We start from the raw sequence: 19,223 nt of genomic DNA on the forward strand, positions 1-19,223 counted from the left end.
TTTCTCAACCGTTCCTTCCTTCCTTCCTTCCTTCACCACTTTCCTTCCCTCATTCTATTTCCCATCTGTCTGTCTGGTATGTTGTCTACTTTTAATTCAAGGATAAAGTCTAGATAGCTTAAACATTCAGAAATGGCATCTAAAAATACAATTAACCTGCTTATTTATTGATTAGTACAAAAAAATGACCATTTTATGAATTCCTAAAAGCATAAAAAACATTAAAAGAATAAAATAATTTTCAATAGGTTCTACATAGCTTCCAAAACTCTTTTGATGTTTTGTGCTTCCTGAAAAGAGACGAAAATATTTTCAAATGAGTTTTATTAGCTGAGGTGCACTGGCTGATACTTTTGCTAGACAACTTAGAGAAAGGTATACCAATAGACCAAAGTAATGTTAAATAATTTTGAGACAAAATGTTTTGAATCGTAACACTAATTTCATGCAAAAAAATATATAGTGAGTTACAATAGCCTTCATCATAAATGACCGATCTAGAGAGACGCATAATGACATTGGCTCTTCTTCTGGGCCGCAAGCAACAATGCTAGGGAAACATTGTTTGAAAGTAAAGAAGGTGTGACAGTGATAAATGAGGCAAGAGATGTTTTTTCCATACCAACTTAGCTACTGTCATGTAGCTGAGAAAAATAATTTGAACTAAAACAAATATCATACTGTAACAATTTTAGCTCATTCAGAAAAACTATTTGGCCTCCAAAATTATATGTCGAAGCTTTATAAACTAAAAAGTTATACCATACATTATATAAGTCAAAGCAATTCAGTTTCCCAACAGAAATTATCACATGCAATAAATCATGCTAAATGATTGTTACATGTAACTCACCTGCAGATTTGTAAATACGAAAGATCTTGAAATGTATAACTTCTTCGTCTGATCATTAAATCTCCACATGTTTAATGAGACACCTAGAGGAAATAAAAACATGTAAAAAAAAATGAATCAGTCAATAATCAGTCAATTAATAGCTTATCACATGATCAGTCAGTCAGACAATCATCAGTCAGTCAGTCAGTCAGTCAATAGCTTATCAATCAATCAGTCAATCACATCTGTCAATCAGTCAGTCACTCTGTCCATCCGTCCATCAGTCAGTCAGTCAGTTAATAGCTTATTAATTGATCAGTCGATCAATCTGTCAATCAGTCAGTCAGTCAGTCAGTCAATAGCTTATCAGTCAATCAGTCAATCAATCAGTCAGTCATCAGTCAGTTAGTCAATAGCTTATCAATCAATCAGTTGACCAATCTGTCAATCAGCCAGTCAGTGAGTCAGTGAGTCAGACAATCAATTCAAATGTATCAGTGCTAATACAGAATGACTTTCCCACATAACCCTTCCCAGTTTCTAAACAGCTTCTTTTTTTCATTATCTACACTTCACTAAGTGAGTGGGCAGGGTTGTTGCTAAGCGCCAGCTGCCAACAAAATTCTCTGGCTGAGGAAGAGATGATGCCAGCCGGATTTCGGTGGGCAATTACTCAGTAAAGGATAACAAGCGGTTTTTAGGTTACACACAGTACAGTCATTCAATATCTGAACCATATTGAACCATCTAACTGAAAAGTTTGGAATAAATTCTTAACTACCTTGAGTATCAGTGCCGCTATAATTATAACGACTAAAGTAATTGAAATAAAATCTTGTTTTGAACAACCCTAAGTGAACAGGGAAGAGGGTGGGAACTATATTGTGAGCAGTCTCTCTTTTCCTTGAAAATCTGTGGGGAAGAACACATTGCAAGTAAGTGTGTGGGCGTGACTGTCAGCTCCTAGTAGCACAGGCATCGGAAGATGAACGAAAAGTGAGACTGCAATGGTTTCATACAACATTTTGGATGCCCAGCACTCTGGTGACAGAGTAATTCTATTGGTTGGTCCACGAAGTTATGACACACATCTGTCAGTAACCAATTTACAAGTGACATGCAGTGCAAAACCAAACTCTGTTGCAATGTTTGCTTCGTACGGTGCAACTCCTACGGTTCATGATGTTTGCCAATCTTTTTTGAGTTTCGATCTTGCGACCATTTATTAGTTTTACTGTATGCTTCACACTTGTTTTTGAAAGACTGTGGACTATTGGCAGGACTTTAAAGTAGAGAAGAGCCATTTGACCGAGCAGTATGAAAATTTTTGAGAGGTCATAGGCCTGGTTTCAGCTGCAATCTGTCGAACCATTCATCACATCTTACCAGATATAGCTTTGATAGATTGGAGTAAAAAAAAATAGACACCGAAGTGTCATATTCAAAAAAAGGGCAGAGGTGTTATTGATGTGACCTGTCAAAGTAGCATCCAAAATGTTGTATGAAACCATTGCAGTCTCTCTTTTCACTCGTCTTCTGACGTCTGTGCTATTAGCGGCTTGCGGCATTGCTGCTTGCAGGCCACACTCACATGCTTACTTGTTTTACGTCCTTCTACAAGGATTTTCAAGGAAAAGAGAGACTGCTTGCAGTCTAGGTGGGAACCAGCTAGGGGGTTAAGACTTCCCACATGTCATACCTTTTACCCCTATAGCTCCCACCCATCCTCCATCTCTTGATGCTTTTTCCGTCAAAAAATATTGCAAAAGTGTTCTCCTATTTTCCCAGTTCCCTGGGAGGCCATCTTTCCTTTCCCCTTTCCGTTTATAAGTTTCCACCCCTTTTACTCCCATGTTACCGCTTCTCCAAATGTCACTGCTCGGATTTTGGGAGGAAAAAGAAACGAGATTTGGAAGGAATGTGATGTACATTATCTGGAACGAAATCTTCTCCTCAAAGGGAATGAGGCCCTAACCTAATTGAAGACTAATATTGACAATACATTTAAATTCTCAATACACGCGTGCTCCTGGCTCGTATACTGAAGTTATTACAAATTAAATTGACTGTGCATGCAAGCTATAAGCCTACTATAATATTAAGCTAACACTTGTAAAAATTTGGTTGGAACGTATCTTTACCTTGAACTGTCCGATTAAACCTCGATGACTCATCTCCGATAAAGAAAGATCCATTGGTGAAAGTAAACTGCTCAATATTTCTCGTGTTCACAATCACATCGTCTTTCAATGGCGTGTACAAAGTTTCCCCTTTGGGGCGACAATCTTCGGACTCGTAAACTAAACCACTTGCCTTTATTGGCAAAAATCTTCTGGACAATTGAAGAGCTGAGGTCGAATAATCTATGGGCTGGTAAGGTCTCTTATCGAAGAACACACCGTTATCGTTCCTCGGTTCAAAGCCATCGCGTGACAAATTAGCGACGCGATCTCCGTCCTCGCCTTCATCTGTTCTTGGTCGTTTTGCAGAAGCGAAGCCATTTTGCGACGATGGGGGTGCAAAAGGCACATGTATTTCGGTTTCAACATCCATGGAAAAAGGTGAACTAAAAAAAAAATGCACGTTAAGGTAACCTGCACGCGTGATATTTCATGACCTTTCGCGCTGAAATATATTCAACTCGTGAACTGAAACCATATCAGGAACTTCACATTCGCCATCTCGGGCTTGGTAACCCCGTCCTTGTTTCGAAATTTGCGCTTTGTGAGCCTCGTTCCCATTTCGGTACCAGTTTACCGCTCGTGCAGAAAGCACCGACAGAGGACAGGTCGGGTATTTTTTATGATGGTCCACTTCTGAGCCGTGACATAAGTCGTCGGTCAGGGAACTTTTTAAATTTAAACAGATTATAACTGCTTTAAACCGCTCTTTCCATGCATTGTGTGGTTGTCACAAGCCACACTTCGGCAGATTGGGAGGGGAGAAGGGGAGAGGGGGGGGGGGGGTGATGGAGGGGTCACTGGGGAGTCAGGGAGTAAGTGAGCAAGGTGCTGAGATCTCTAATGAGGTGATATAGTTTCACTTACTACTTAGGATCAAACTTTTCACCAAGGCTGTGATGAAGTTTTAGAGTCCATCCTTCTCTAACAAATCAGGTAATTAGCCAGGACATCGTAGATGGCGATTTTGCCCAACAGCCTGGAGCAGCTCTTGTCAACCTTTATACAAGCCAAGTGGCCCATCAGGACAGAGCTTGTCCCAGTTTCTGTTGCATGAAGTGACTAGGAATATCAATTTTCTACTCCCCCCCCCCCCCCCCCCCCGGGATGGGATGCTAGTCCATCACAGGGTTACCCCCAGCATTAAATTCTCTGGAACCCATTTATACACCTGGGTGGAGAGAGGTACTGTAAGAGTGAAGTGTCTCGCACAAGAACATAACACAATCTATCTGGGCAAGCTTGAACCTGGACCACTGAAGATTTCCGGAGTTGAGTGCACTAAGCCATGAGGCCACTGAGCCTCCTGCAAAATACAGTTGTTAAATGATCATATTATTATTTTATATAAGAGTGTAGCTAGTAATAACTTACAAACTGTATTTTCTTCTGCTATAAGAAATAATAATAATAATCTGTAAGTAAATATATCTAGCAATGATAAAAGTTTTCATTAAAACTATAAATAAGCAAGAAATAAGTACATGCAACTAACCCTACTGTTTGTTCTCAAACCAGAGCACAGCCTAAAACATTATGTTCTGTATTACCATCAATAATTTTTGACGGTCATTTCCAGAGCAGATAAATAGATGTTCACTATATACATATATATATGCACAAGCAGTACTATTTGTAGTTTCAAAGAGGATGAGAATGAATAATATTTCCATAAGTTTTTAAGTACTATTCTATTAAAATGCACTTGAAAAACATTTAAAAGTCATGTACCTGGCTTTCAGCCAAACATGAAACTCCATCAGTGCAAAATATATACAGTATATTTGTAGTAACTGGCATTCACATCCAGAGAACTAGCATTTACTCTTTTGACATTGACAGTAGATTAAAACACCTAAAATGTAATTTATTACAGTGTTATTGCACAAAATGAAGCACATGCAAACTGATCATGAGAGAAAACAAATTAATCATAAAATTGTTTTAATACTGATTACTTAAGACAATCTTCCAAATTCTCCCAACCAGCCTTGTAAGAATAGTATGGAGTTCTGTGACAAGGATTACAATCTTGGTATTGAGACAAAGAAGGTTAATCGTAATCATCAAGGTTTAATGCTGGAGCAAAATTATGCACCATCATCTTAACTCGTTCTTTGCTCTTTCCAATTCTTTGCACTGTATCTTCTATCATAGATAGTCTTTCCTTCTCTTCGTTGTATTGGTGCTCCAAGTCATGGCATCGTCCCTGACAATTTTCTTGCTTCACCTTGATACTATCAAGTTCAGTTTGCAGGCGATTTATCTTTTGTTTGAGCTCATCTTCATCCATCTGCAGTTTTTTCATCAATTTTTTTTCGTCCAGAAGCTGTTCAGTGACTTCCTCCATGGTGTTAAGAACACTTTCAGCCTCTCCTGAAAGTACAAATGAACTCTTTAAAATAAGTTAATATTTAAATTACAGGGTGTGTCAAAACAGCAAAATAATGGTCTAACTCCAGCCGCTAATTTTACAGAAAAGAGGGAGAGTAACATACATACAGTACATCCTGTACATTCCGGTATGAAAAGCTACATGTATATATTACAAACCTGGACTATCCAGGGGTGGGGAGGGATACTCTCTTCTACAGTGCAGCTCAGATATATACAAACCAAAATATACACGTAATTCGCGTATATTTTCGTTATGTAGATGTGCAGCCCCAAAGGGTATGGTTTGTTAGCCATTTTGGTCTGAAATACTTACAGGGTATTGATTTTAGCCATTTTGGTCTCGAATAGGATATGGTTTTGCACACAAGTCTTGAATTGGGTATTTATTAATTTTTTTTACGAGGAGCTGCTTTTTCATCATTACTGATAAGACCATCAACAAAAGCCCTTCACAATACCTTTATCAGGATATTGATTCAAAGGTCAGGTCCTTAATAGGGTATCAAATTGTTGATCAGGTCATAAATAGTTTGGGGAAAATTGTAGATTTTGGTCTTACATGTAAATAGAGTAAGGGTTTTGGGAAGTGAGCTGCACACCCCTACCCAATTTTTCTAGGAGTACCACCGAGGACTACATGTATCTGCCTTACAAATCAATATCCAGAGGATAAAGCAGTTTGTACTTTATCTAACACTTATTCACTGTACACTGATTTATCCATTAGCCCCATCTGGATTGCCTGGTACAGGTTGCAGTTATGACCAGATCACTATCCTATGTCCTTGAGCCGCTTTACTCTGATAGTGCCTCTCTTTACCCAAGTGAAGTATATATGGGAACAGGCATATTTATTGCTGTGGGTTAGCCTGGCAACTGACTGTCATCCCATCCAAGGGGGAGAAGATCCCAGGAGGGGACTCCCGTATGAAAAGGGAAAAAAGCCAGACACAGACTTAACCTACCAACAGCTGTCAGTGTTCTTACCATTCAGTGTGTTACATCTCAGTGCAAGTGATTGATACTCCTCCACATATTGTCTTGTTTGCTCTTCAAGCTTTTGAAGTCTCTCTTTCTCTTTGTGAACTTTGAAGTCTGTGATTATTTGTTGCATTACAGTATTAACTGCAGTTGACTTCACAACTGTCTGACAAGTTGGGCATTTCTTGCAGTCCTGCAAGCATGTCTGGCAGTATGTGTGTCCACATGGTATAGCGGCTATGGGTGTGTGTCTGGGCCCGGTCATTAGTTTTTCACAAAGAGGGCATGAGTGACTAGCAATACCTGATTCACTGTCTTCTTGAATACTCTTTCGCTGTTGTTTATGATTAAGAGTCGGTTGCAATGTTGTTTTGAGCCTTTCAGCAACTGTATCTGCCAAAGCATTGAGCATATCAGTAGATAACTCTGGTGTGTTCAGCTTCAAAGTGTCACTTTTAAAAGAATCGTTGTTTTGAATATTAGCCTGGCTTTCATTTAGAGGATCATATGTGTTTTCAGGACCCTGATTGCCTCCTCCTGAAAACTCATCACCATCATAACCATGAAGCCAATTATCATGTTTATCATCACCATGGAAACTTCTATCAGGTTTGACAGATGTTCGTGATGATGGCCTAAGCTTATTATGAAGAGTCTGCTTACTCGAGGTAAGAGGTGGACTATTTAGAGACCCGGCAGAAATTGAGTTTCCATAATTAGACGGTGTATACTTCATGTTATGGTCACTACTTGTCCCTACAATGCTAGATGAGCTTGGCTTCTTATGATTGCTAGACGTCGAAGGCGGTCTCTGCTTCCCAGGAACAGGATTATCACCCTTGGAAATCCAAGAAATAACATCTGAATGGTCTCGTTGGGGCTCGGGATACAACGGTTTTCTTCGCGGATTGCTGTAGGGATTTCTGTTTGTAGAATTTTCCACAGACGAACCACTAGACAAACTTGAACGTGTTCGAAATTTTGGCACGTCAGGCAGTGCAGCGTGCTCTTTGCTTAGAGACTTGAGTTTCGATGGAGAAGACTTTGAGGCTTCTCGCTCTTTCATCCACAAGCTTTGTTTTTCGCGAATTGCTTTTACTTTTTCAGCCGTTTTTTCTTTGGACTCGTTCTTTGACTTTGTCTGTAGTTTCTTTCCTTGCAAAGACATGATGGTTTTACTTTGGCACCACTCAAAGACTATATATCGTGGAAGACGAAAGAAAAGATGGAGTCTTCTTTTCACAACTTCTCACGCCGCCATTTTGTGTTTTGTATGGTTACCAAGCACAATCGCCTGGTAACAAAACTAGGTTTTTGAGGGACGGGTATATGGGGAATAAGCAAAAGTTATTTTTGTGGCTTGTCTATTACAGAAATTTGACAAAAAAATAAGATTTTATAATTTTATAAGATGTATAGATTAAATATGTATCAGTATTGTTAGGTTCAAAGACTCAAAGAAAATGACAGCTTCCAACTAAACAAGCTAAAGCATCTCATACCCCTCCCCTAACAATTATAACATGCTCTTTGGTTGTCGAGTTGGCCGTGCACCTCGAATATAAACCCTTGATCGGCTAAAGACTCGTGGAAAGTTGTTTTATTTGACTGAAACTGCACTATAAACGTTATTTTCGGATGCCATTCTGTCTTTGTACTTTTTATTTGTGAATTGAAACAACTTGAGGATGTCTATGTCAGCTGTTTTCGTTCTTGACATCAAAGGAAAGGTAAGCGAAAAGAGCGCTAGCTCCTGTAACTTTTGTATAGCTCCTTTTGAACCGAAGTAGTTTAGCGGAAAAAGGCTACATTCCGACATTATCCTTACATTTAACCTGCCTAGGTGATAATCTCACGGAATTATCGAGGGGATATCGAGACGTCTTCGATCGAAAAGTTCATGCCTCTTGTATTGGAGAAGGAAGAAGAAGGAACACAGACGCCTATCTGTGTACATCAGGATGTTACGTTCGTGTACATCAAGTACAATAATCTATATCGTATCCTTTTATTTATGGTGATCAGGTGTTCCTAAATCTAGCAATGGCAAAGTGAGACTGTAGAACTAGAAATCAAAGAAAAGTTTTAATGACCAAAAAAAATCAAAAGCTGATTCATTTGTGGTGGGGTCTTGTAACTATTTCCTGCTATTTCCACGTTATTGGTGATGTTATATTAAAAGAGTTCTACCCATGTAGTGATTTAATGGGTTATAACTCCATACTTAATTATGCATAGAATTTTGCAACTCTTTTGGCTGCCATTCGGGTAGGAAGGAGATTATGTAGACAAAATTGTATGCACAGTATGCACAATTTTGTGGATCCCAGAGATCATTCTTTACATTGCCCAAGGAAGTTCACTGAAAATTCTGATAGCTCAGCTTCAAAGACTACTTTTTGCATGCTGCCCAATTCTCAAAACTCTTGGGGAAAAAATTATGTATACTTAAGCCCCCAGAATCCATACAGTACCCCTCCCATGGAAGTCAGGTTTGCCCCTCCCAACCCTTTTCAAGAAAATACCTGTATAGTATCATGCTTTCTAAAAACTTTGCCTTTTTTGACCCCACCACCCTCACTTTTCCTATGTCATAGATCTCTGGTCTCTGTTGCATGAAGTGGCTAAGGAGTATTGTTACAGTACTCCCCCTGAATGGAATGCTAAGTCCATCACAGGGTTCCCCCCCCCCCCCCAAAAAAAAGACATTATGCCAGGGTTTCCTACCAATTTGCTGGTACCCATTTATATTCCTGAGAGGAGAAAGGCACCTTGAGAGTACAATTTTAGTTGTCCTGCCCAAGAACACGTCTCAATAAAATGGGCCAGGTCTCGAACTTGGCCACTCCGACTGGAGCCCACCACACTCTTATAACCATGAGGCTTCCACCCCTCCTAGTGGGCAGCATGTATTTACCTGCCAAAAAATCCAAGTTAATTCTTGCTAGAGATACAACGGTACAGAAGAGTTTTATAACCAGGATAGTACAAGTTTAATTTGACTGAACAAGTCCGGGTAAAGTGTTATTGGCAGTAAATATCCTAAGGTCCAAATTGGAGATTTACTCCCTGAATTTATACTGAGGACACTGCTTGCTCAACTGCATTGGAGACCTGAAAGTAGCAAGTGTATCTTATCAAATGACTTGTTTTGAACAACTGGCTGAATAGATGCTAGACAGTCTATTTTCATTTTGTGAGACAGTGTAGAATGCACATTCCACTGACAGTGTTTACTTTTAGCTGAGTTCCTTGACTGCAGTTTTCAGTCGTATCAATGACAAAGAAGAATGCCAATGTGGCTTTATTATTTGTCTTCCTTCACAAGATGGTGCAGGTAAATTATTTAAAATAAAATACTGTTTGTAAAATTATGTATTCAAGCTAGAGCATAGTGCTCACTCTCGTTGTTTTTCTTTTCCTGTAAAAGTGATATCCACCATCAGTTTGGATATCATGGTAAAGTCGACTGCATACGAGCCAAGTGGCCCATTAGGCTGGCACTTATCTCCAGTTTCTGTAGCACGAGGCGACTAGGTGTATTTGCATTCCCCCTTGGATGGCAAGGGCGCAGCCAAAGGGGTCCTGGAGTGCACGTGACCCTGCTTTTGTTAGCCTTTTTTAAGCAAACAACCTACAACAGGTGGTGAAAACGCCATGGCAATCTGGCGAGTACCCTCACTTTGACACAGTATGACCCCCCTTTGAGGAATCCTGGCTTTTCCCCTGGATTGGATGCTACAGGTGTAGTCCATCACAGTGTAACCCCAGCATTAAATTCACTGAAACCCATTTACATGTACACACCTGGGTGTTGAGGCACTGGGGGCCGGGGTCAGGGAGGTGTAGAAAATCGTACTATAGTCATTTCTATAGTGCTGTACCTCAGTTTGAGTCATCTAGAAAAGAGCACATGAAAATTATACCAATTGATGTATTTGAGACAACTGTTACACCAGAAAAAGAAGGATGGCCAAGTCTTGGACACAAATAGCCGGGAGGGGGAATCCTAAAACTAATACATGAGGAAAATAAAGTTCCAGGTTGAGTAATAAATTCTTCTTTCCATGGTTTCACAATGTGCCTGCAGACATTTTTCCTACTGCTGTAAGCCTCAGAAAAAATAGCATAGCTTGTAAAATGTTTTTGCTTATTATTGTGAGACTTTGAGTTTGGTGTATGTTACTAGTCGATCTATGTCTGGTGATTGGTTGTGAAATGCTGACCTCATTATTGAATATTTAGGTTAGTAATGAAAAACCACTACTGTACGATCATTTGACTATGTACATCGTCATTCATTCTATGACAAGTTAAAGATACATGGATGTAAGTTAAGAATTTTGATGTGTTTTAAATGACTTTTATTATCTTGCAGGTGTTTACAGAGTACTTCAAAGAACTTGAAGAGGAGAGCATCAGAGACAATTTTGTGATCATTTATGAACTGCTGGATGAGTTGGTAGACTTTGGCTATCCACAGTTTACTGAAACAAAGATCTTACAGGAGTAAGTAACTTTACCTTCTTTTGTTAATACTATTTTTGTACTACAGTCAAACCTCTTTAACACGGAAACCGAAGGGGTAGATATGAATGTCCCTATTACAGAGGTGGCCAAATTACAGGAAGAGATTACATGAATTGTGGTTTCACTGTCACTAAGTTAACTTTCCCTAATACAGAAGTGTCTGTATTACGGAGGTGTCTGACTAAGACTGAGGTTTGACTGTGTTGACTACCAACCTACATAGACTGTGGGAGACATGCACAATGGTCAACCTTATGTATTACCACCTTGTTTGCATTTTGGGAAAGCGGGTAATCTCTATGCAGCAGACCATATGGGTATGCTCTGCCTGAAGGAGTTACCCTGTCCTGGCTGGGAGAATAAGGATTTCACTAGTTGAAGTATAGAAAGCAGTGGAAATAAACTGGCATTCAAACTCTTTATCTTTTTCATCACTGCAGGTATATCACTCAAGAAGGTCACAAATTAGATGTTGGTGCACCCAAGCCCCCTGTTGCATTGACCAATGCTGTCTCCTGGAGAGGAGAAGGAGTCAAATATCGCAAAAATGAGGTTTTCCTGGATGTAATTGAATCAGTGAATTTGCTGGTATGTATGTACTGTGTTAAGTGATTTTATCAAACACAAAAGACCGTATTTGACCACATTTTCAAACACTGAGTGGCCTCTTCCAGGCGTTCAGTTAGTTGGGGCTAAGCATGAAACACGGCAAGCAAAAATTTAGTGGATAGGTACAGTGAAAGAAAGTGGAAGAACGCCGCAATTCTCCCCTATTTTTGCACTCACCGTTTTTTGTGCTGGGCCCCAAATAACTGAACACCTGGAAGAGGCTAAACACCAAGAAGAAAGATGAAAATATTAGTTGTAGCAGAGTGTTTTTGATGTTTTTCATGGTGTTTGGAAATCTGGTCAAACACTGTCTTGAGTGTTTGATATATCTTCTCAGTTCAAACTAAAACTAAGAAGAAAATGGAGATGAAATAACATGGTAAATCTTAAGATCAGATATCCAAACACCACCACAGTTATAACAAATTCCTCTGTAAGTTCGATGAATTGTTAATGAGTTTGAGAAAATTTATTCAGCTTTATTCTCTCTTTATATTTGCCTAATCTCTTCACCATGACTTGATGGGTTTTGTTTTTTTAAAAATAATTATGGCCCTTTCTAGGTTAGTGCAAATGCCAATGTGCTTCAGAGTGAAATTGTCGGTTCCGTGAAGATGAGGTGTTACTTAACTGGCATGCCTGAACTACGACTGGGATTAAATGACAAAATTTTGTTTGAAAGCACTGGAAGTAAGTTCTGTAGTTTTTGTATCTAGTTGACTATAATACCATTTTATAATAATTGAAATAATGTTGTCAACAAAGCCCTCCCGCCCCCCACCCCCCCCCCCATCTTCCCAAGAAACTATACTATTTAGAAGAAACAAACAAACAAAAAAAAAAGAGTGGTCAGCAAACAATCTTGAAAATGTTTCAACAGTAGATTTTAATCCTTTACTGGAGCCTGAGGAGCTGTTCACACTACGCTGGAGGACTTTATTTCTATGGCTAGGCCTACCGTCTACACTAATCCACCATGAAAACGGAGCTAATTTCGAAATTGTTCTTCAAACCAGAGGAATTTGAAAACGCCAGTTTTGCGTTTTAGTGTGGACGGAAAACATTTTGAAAATGGAGCTTTTCAAAAATGATGAAATCACAATAAGAGTACAATTTCCCTGCCCGAGTTTTCCCCAAATCCAAATCCAAAATAACTGCTGATTGTGGCATTTACAAATCCGTTTGGTGTAGTGTGGATGCGAAACATTTGATGCGTTTTCAGAGTGAAAGTCAAACCTCCATTTTTATATTCTTCCAGCGTTGTGTGAACGGGGCCTGGATTTTCTGAAGTTGATGGAATTCATGTGCATGTACTTGGTTACTCTCAATTTTCAAAATACTGTTACAATACAATACAACAATACAATACAATAACCTGTATTTCACCTCCAATTTGAAATAGCAAAATTGCTAATATGTTGCGAGACACAACTAGAAACTTCAATAATTGAGAATAAAACTCATGATCATGAGCTGGACAACCCCTAACCCACAGATGTCCCCAAACTCAGTGTCTTCAAAATTAAATATTTAGACACTTGTTGGAATTTTGTTTTTCTGCAGGAAGCAAAAGCAAAGCTGTGGAACTGGAGGACGTCAAGTTTCACCAGTGTGTCCGTCTGTCCAGATTTGAGAATGACCGCACAATTTCATTCATTCCCCCTGATGGTGAATTTGAACTGATGTCCTACAGGCTCAACACTCATGTAAGAGTTTAATCTATACAGCTAAGGGTTTCTTTTCTTAACAGTACAACTCACCAAAGCTGCAGCGTTCACACAATAGTCTTACATTGGTAATAAGAAAAGAAATTTTATCACATAAGACAGTGCAACTCTCCTGGTAGACTACAAGCAATCTCTCTCTTGCTGGAAAATCAGTGGGGAAGAACGCAAAAAAGAACGTAACACAAGCGAGCGGTGCGTTCTTCTCCACAAAATGCAAAAGACTTGTTTTACATTCTTCCCTACGGATTTTTGAGCAAGAGAGAGACTGCTTGCAGTCTACCCTTCTGGTATAGTTAACAAACCTTTGGACTGATCTTCATCACATACGTAACAAACCCTGATGAATTTCGTGTTGAAACTTGGCCACGTACTGGATTTTAACTATCTCCTTTACAATTAACAAACTTTTATCAGTGTGCAGCTGCCCATTTCCAACAGAGCAAACTAAATTTTATCACTTTTGTAATGGACAAATCTTGTGCAACTGGCTCAGACTTCAAAGCTTTTTCTTCTGTTTGTTAACAGGTGAAACCTTTAATCTGGATTGAGTCGGTGATCGAACGCCATTCTCACAGCCGAGTAGAATACATGATCAAGGTAGGTCTGAGTCATCAATATTGGATCACAATTTGATGGTAGCACTGTACTTGTTTCGGTAAAAGTGAAGAACAGTTCTCAAAAGATATTGTTGGTCGTCTATCGGCCGACTGTTGGTCAACTGTTGGTTGACTGTCGGTCTTTTGTCGGCAAACGACCGACAGTCTGCCCACAGCTTTCGTTATGTTTCAGACTAAAGTGTTGGCCGAAGAAAGGATGCAAATCTGATATTTCGTTGAACAAATAAATGATCAGAGGATTTAGCACTCGTACATCCTCAAAGTGGCTATTTGTCCTCTATTTTGGGATCAAATTGTAGTTTAGATCCTGAGGAGGATGGAAAACAGAGAACCCAGAGAAAGACCTTTGGAAAAGGGAGTGGAATCAACAATAAAGTAAAGCGACATGTGACGCTGCGTTCGGGATTTGAACACGGTCCACATTGGTGGAAGATGAGCGCTCTCGCCAATGCCCTATCCTTGCTCCCTCTATTGACCCAAAAAAGGCTTTTTTCACTAGCGACAGAGTCTGGTCGTAAGAGAGCTTACGACCTAGTGGAAATTAAAAGTCGGAGTTGTAAGCGGGGTCATAAGCTCGACGGAATAGGAGTCGGAAGAATCAGAATGTTTCCATTTCTCCCAATTCCGTTTACGACTGCATCGCTTATGATCCAGTGAAAACTAAATTGTCGAAGTCCGAAGCAGAAGCAGAAGAACTAACCAATCACAAGGCCCGGAATCGAGCATTGTGATTGGTTCATTAGTCCGCTTCTGCTTCCAACTCTGACTTTGTAGTTTTTACAAGTACATAAGCGACAGAGTCATAAGTGGAATGGTTGTTCTGCTTCCGAGTCCGTCGGTTTGATTTTCACTAGATCGTATCACTCTGCGCCTCTGATTACGACTCTAATTACGACTCCGTCGATAGTGAAAACCAACCTTAAATATTAGTATAACTCTCTGGATTTTATATGATTGTCAGAGTTCTTACTTAGACTTCTTATACTTACAACCATGCATACACAGTTGGACTCTGGGCCATTCAACACGCTAGGTTTCATAGTTAGCGGACAGAGGATTGGCAGATGTCATACAGCAGAGATTAAAGTGTATTTTATACATGTGTTGACTTTGTTTGTATTCTTGCAGGCTAAGAGCCAATTCAAGAGACGTTCAACTGCAAACAATGTGGAAATTCACATTCCTGTTCCACCGGATGCGGACTCTCCTAAATTTAAAGTATGAATGCCTTTTACTTCTTCTTGCTGCAGACAGATCCACACGTAACATTTTACTTTCTGGTCTGATTAGGAAGTTGTTATCACTGTAACATACCTACGTACGTTCGTGAAAATGTATTGGTGTTAAAAGCTACTTATTCCTAACACTAGCCTGAAATGTCAGTCATCTCCTGCCCTCAGAGGGAGGGAGATGACTGACATTTCAACACATACACCCTGCATGCATTAAACTCATATAGTTATGCTAGTTGCCGGTCGGGAGGTCTGTAGTAGGAAAAACTGTGCCCGAGGTCTTGAAGAAAAGGCTGCTAAATCCAGTCACTCTTCTCTATTAGACAACTGTAGGAACTGTGAAGTACACTCCTGAGGATAATGAGATCGTGTGGAATATGAAATCCTTCCCGGTAAGTTTAGCAAAGTTAATCTAGGGCAAAGAAGTTCTTGAGCCTGCAGGCATCACACGTTAGTTTTATTGTGTTGGCTTGTGTTGAAATCTGGCTCAAATTAGCAAGTCCTAGCAAGTTTTCACTTTTTAACCGCTCATTGCGCACAGACCACAAGAGTCCGGCCGTGTATTAATTAGCGACCCAAATTTGATGAAGGACAAAAAAAAAAAAAAAAAAACGTCTAGAACTAGGGTATAATTCGATAAGAAAACGAAAAAAGCAAAACTAGGTTAATTTACAGTTTACTCAATGTCTTGTTGGTTGGTATAAATAGGCATGCCGTGCATGTTTTTACTGGCGTCTTGTTTGAACATCCCAACATCCCTCATCATTTAACTACTTATAACAGCAGTAGATTTTCAAAGCTCAGTCGTTGTGACGTTCCTAAATCGTCCCTGTCTGTCTGTCTGTCTGTCTGTTCACTTGTTTCCAACAGGGAGGAAAAGAATTCTTGTTGAGAGCTCACTTTAGGTTACCAAGCGTGGACTCAGGTTAGTCACTTCGAGCAAGTTAAAGATCGCACTCCTCGTTATTGTACTATTGGCGTGTTATTTTTGTGTGAAGGGAAGGGAGGGGAAACTTCCACTCCTTGCTCGTGTTTGTCTTTAAGTTCACGTCAGAGTTATTTAAGTTCGACTCTAAATCTTTAAGGTGACGAGTGGCGGATCCAGACATTGAGCTAAGGAGTCGGGGTGGGGGGGTTGTTTTGCTTGCCCTGCCGGCTTTTCTTCCTTCTTTGATTTCTTCTTATTTTACCCAAAATAAGGGGGTGCCCCCCCCCCCCCAGTGGTCACCTCTTAAGATAACTATTCATATTTTGCATTCAATTTGTGGGCTTGGTAAGGGTGACACACCTTATAAGGAGCGAAATGTCTTTTTTTTTTTTTTGCGTAGACCTCACCTACCTTTGGCAAATTGTATAAATAAAATAATTAAATTTGCAAAACATAATTAGTTACAAGTTTTTGATTGTAGCGAAATTTGCAAGGTATATTGATTGTTCCGTCTGTGTGCCATCAGGCGTTTTTACTTTCTGGCTTTTTATTAAACTGTTGCCGTTCCAACTTTACCCCCTGGGGGAACAAAGATCTCGGGGGGGAAAGGGGGGGCGTAGCGGCTTTCTTCAGGGCAGTTGAAGTCACTTTGTTTGTTGAAGCACCATGATATTTTTCTCCCCGCAGAGGTTGACCAAGGCAGACCACCGATTAAAGTCAAGTTTGAAATTCCGTACTTCACAGTATCTGGCATTCAGGTAACTTATGACACAGTGTTCCATTTAGTCTCATTTCGAACTTACTGCATAGAGCGCTTTTCAACTGAGTGTCGTAAACCCAAAACCAGAACCAAAATAATTGCTTGATTACTTTCGGCACTCATTTGAAAACCGCTCTAGAGCGGTGTTCAGTTGAGTGTCGAAAAGTAATTGGTTTTGCATCACTACGCTACGCGATTGGCTTAAGAAAAAACTCGTGCCACTTTTTCAACTAATCAGAAGTAAAACCAAAATCAGAACCAATCATGACTCGTTTGCACGCGTTTTCCCGCACTTTGCGTTAGCTTCATGTAATTACTTCAAGTTTTGATTGCTTCATTGGATTGTCTGTGTCCCTTGTGATTGCCTAGAGTGATTATATTGGTTTTGGTTTTTCGACACTCAATTAGAAACTGTTCTTTGTCGTTATGGAGACGTTAGATTCCTAGAAATGTGTTTTGGACCTTGTCATGAAAACTGTTTATTTATGTTGCCCACCAGAGATGAAAATGCTCTTGGTTATTTTGGAAAAAGTCAATAAACACTTTATTTCAATGATGTTTGTACTTTGTTCCTCGCAGGTCCGTTATCTAAAGATTATAGAAAAGAGCGGTTACCAAGCCCTTCCTTGGGTTCGTTACATTACACAAAATGGAGGTAGGTTTAATAGTACTAATTCAACATTGTAAACAGCGCTACTTAGAATGCGTTTTCTCAAATCTACGCCGAACGTTCTCTCGATATCCCGGAAAACTGGAAAGCGTTCAGATTAGGGGCAAACGAGCGAAGGCAATTACATCTGATAATTCACCAGAAACGCAAATAACGCAATAATTCAATTGGAGCTCGATGCGTTGCCAGAGGCGGGAAAACAGTCAAACGGTGTCAAGCGCGGGAAAACCTGTAACCGGCGCCAAGCGCTGGAAAACATATCTCAGGTGCCAAGCCACGACTGGTTAAATTGGTTGCGCTTCCTTTGCCCTTGATCGGTTCAATTGGTTGGTTTTAGAAAAAGCGTGCTTCTTCTGATTGGTTAGGGTAACATTGGACGCATCTGTTGTCCCTCGAGAAAGTCTGAAAGCCAAAGAGAACTCAATTCCTGTATATTTTGCTCTTTCAGATTACCAGTTGAGAACGACATAAACGAGAAAGACGTCCTTCTCTAAATACCTCTTTTAATGTAGTTAAATTTACACGTAAAAAGCTGTCGATTAAGAATTAAAAAAAAAAAAAAAAAAGCCATGCCATTGATCGGTGAAGATTCTACTTGCTCTCTCGCATCATGTAGCAGAAATGCTTGATACTCGAGCTTTTTGTTAGTAGTTTTGGTGCAGTGCTGTCAAATTGTTTCGACGGACTAGGAAGTGAGAGTTTTTTTGTTCTATCGGAGAATCAGAATAAGAAACAGTCAAAGTGCTGTTATGAATTAAAATTGTCAAGAAATCGTACTTCTTCCCCGTCTTTATAATTAAAGCTAATTCTGTCGTGTTGGCACGCCTTGAAGTTTCCTCTGTCGTCGCTCGTAATCCGTCCCAATCTTAACCATCGTTGTCCTTTTTTGTTTGTTTATTCGAGGTTACATTTTTAAACAAGAAAAATTTGACTTCTTACATGTACCTCTTAACAAAAAGGTTTATTTACGAATTTTATGCTCCCAAAATTAGCCTAATACTCTCAAGATGATGATTTCCGTTTATAAAATACAAGTAGAAATAGGTTGAAACTGGTCACTTACAAAAACAGGTAGTTATATGATGTAAACCAATAGTTCTATACGTGTAGTAGTGGAACCCAATAAAGCTTTGTTTTTCTTACTCAGCCGTTTCTGTAGTCGATACACTGAGAAGGGACGATGATACAGAGACAGCGTTTGTCGTGCCAAGGCCCCGACTGTTAGCGACTCAAATGGGTCTGGACACGAGAGTAGATACCACTCTTTTCAGGTCAAAGGCGAGGCTACAAAGGAACTGGGGAGGTCGGCCGGGGTTGAGAGAGTGGCGGGAAGAAAGGTGAACCACAGATGGTTTTTATTTTTAAGTCAAATAAAGTAGGGCGCTTAGGTTACAAGAGCGCATATCGGTCTAGCGGGTTCTATTACATTTGATACGCTTATCAACAAGAACATGCTCAAAGGAGGTGGAGTGCACTTATCACAAAGAGCGAACTTGTTGGAAGGAGGGCGCTAACTGGAATCAGATAATGTCGACTTTCAAACACTCATCTAGTTTCATCATGTCATGTGTGAAGAGTTAAGAGGCTAAATAGATCGTCCAACGTCTTCCAGAACGGAAAGGATTCAGTTTGAGTTGCACGCTGAAACAAGTTCGTATTCTCGGTATTGGACTGGAACTAGCTTGCAGCTGAGTCTAATGGGGGAAATCTTTTCAAATGGAAAATAACATTTATTTCCATTTTTAATAATATTTCCC

The 19,223-nt window shown here is 39.8% G+C and overlaps 3 protein-coding genes across 3 annotated transcripts; 1 reads left to right on the plus strand and 2 right to left on the minus strand.

Annotated features, from left to right (window-relative positions):
* Window positions 1-6: 6 nt before the first annotated feature.
* Window positions 7-3,798, minus strand: LOC145467459 (uncharacterized). The gene is made up of 3 exons (XM_081451015.1): window positions 2,977-3,798; window positions 854-936; window positions 7-290 (listed from the first exon to the last, which is right to left on the minus strand). Exons 1-3 carry the CDS (start codon window positions 3,386-3,388, stop codon window positions 252-254), a joined length of 534 nt encoding a protein of 177 aa, XP_081307141.1. The 5' UTR covers window positions 3,389-3,798; the 3' UTR covers window positions 7-251.
* A 541-nt stretch (window positions 3,799-4,339) lies between these two features.
* Window positions 4,340-7,741, minus strand: LOC145467364 (uncharacterized). Its single transcript, XM_081450914.1, has 2 exons — window positions 6,400-7,741; window positions 4,340-5,391 (listed from the first exon to the last, which is right to left on the minus strand). Exons 1-2 carry the CDS (start codon window positions 7,559-7,561, stop codon window positions 5,069-5,071), a joined length of 1,485 nt encoding a protein of 494 aa, XP_081307040.1. The 5' UTR covers window positions 7,562-7,741; the 3' UTR covers window positions 4,340-5,068.
* Window positions 7,742-7,957: 216 nt separating this feature from the next.
* On the plus strand, window positions 7,958-19,219 carry LOC145467373 (AP-1 complex subunit mu-1-like). The gene is made up of 14 exons (XM_081450925.1): window positions 7,958-8,123; window positions 8,237-8,393; window positions 9,663-9,730; window positions 10,772-10,902; window positions 11,364-11,511; window positions 12,096-12,222; window positions 13,096-13,238; window positions 13,785-13,856; window positions 15,005-15,094; window positions 15,432-15,500; window positions 15,979-16,033; window positions 16,724-16,794; window positions 17,376-17,451; window positions 17,915-19,219. The coding sequence occupies exons 1-14, from the start codon at window positions 8,082-8,084 to the stop codon at window positions 17,935-17,937; spliced, it is 1,272 nt and encodes a 423-aa protein (XP_081307051.1). The 5' UTR covers window positions 7,958-8,081; the 3' UTR covers window positions 17,938-19,219.
* Window positions 19,220-19,223: the final 4 nt, after the last annotated feature.

This window comes from Orbicella franksi, chromosome 14, assembly GCF_964199315.1.
Source record: "Orbicella franksi chromosome 14, jaOrbFran1.1, whole genome shotgun sequence".
NCBI classification, from domain to species: Eukaryota; Metazoa; Cnidaria; class Anthozoa; order Scleractinia; family Merulinidae; genus Orbicella; species Orbicella franksi.

What these genes read in the sequence shown, in the direction of transcription:
- LOC145467364 (XM_081450914.1), bottom strand. Translation starts at nt 7,561, where the DNA reads ATGTCTTTGCAAGGAAAGAAACTACAGACAAAGTCAAAGAACGAGTCC. An exon ending in GAGATGTAACACACTGAATG is followed by an intron (nt 5,392 to 6,399) that starts GTAAGAACACTG and finishes TTGTACTTTCAG; the next exon opens with GAGAGGCTGAAAGTGTTCTT.
- LOC145467373 (XM_081450925.1), top strand. Translation starts at nt 8,082, where the DNA reads ATGTCTATGTCAGCTGTTTTCGTTCTTGACATCAAAGGAAAG. An exon ending in TCCTTCACAAGATGGTGCAG is followed by an intron (nt 9,731 to 10,771) that starts GTAAATTATTTA and finishes ATTATCTTGCAG; the next exon opens with GTGTTTACAGAGTACTTCAA. An exon ending in TTACATTACACAAAATGGAG is followed by an intron (nt 17,452 to 17,914) that starts GTAGGTTTAATA and finishes TTGCTCTTTCAG; the next exon opens with ATTACCAGTTGAGAACGACA.
- LOC145467459 (XM_081451015.1), bottom strand. Translation starts at nt 3,388, where the DNA reads ATGGATGTTGAAACCGAAATACATGTGCCTTTTGCACCCCCATCGTCG. An exon ending in GTTTAATCGGACAGTTCAAG is followed by an intron (nt 937 to 2,976) that starts GTAAAGATACGT and finishes TATTTCCTCTAG; the next exon opens with GTGTCTCATTAAACATGTGG. An exon ending in TCGTATTTACAAATCTGCAG is followed by an intron (nt 291 to 853) that starts GTGAGTTACATG and finishes GTCTCTTTTCAG; the next exon opens with GAAGCACAAAACATCAAAAG.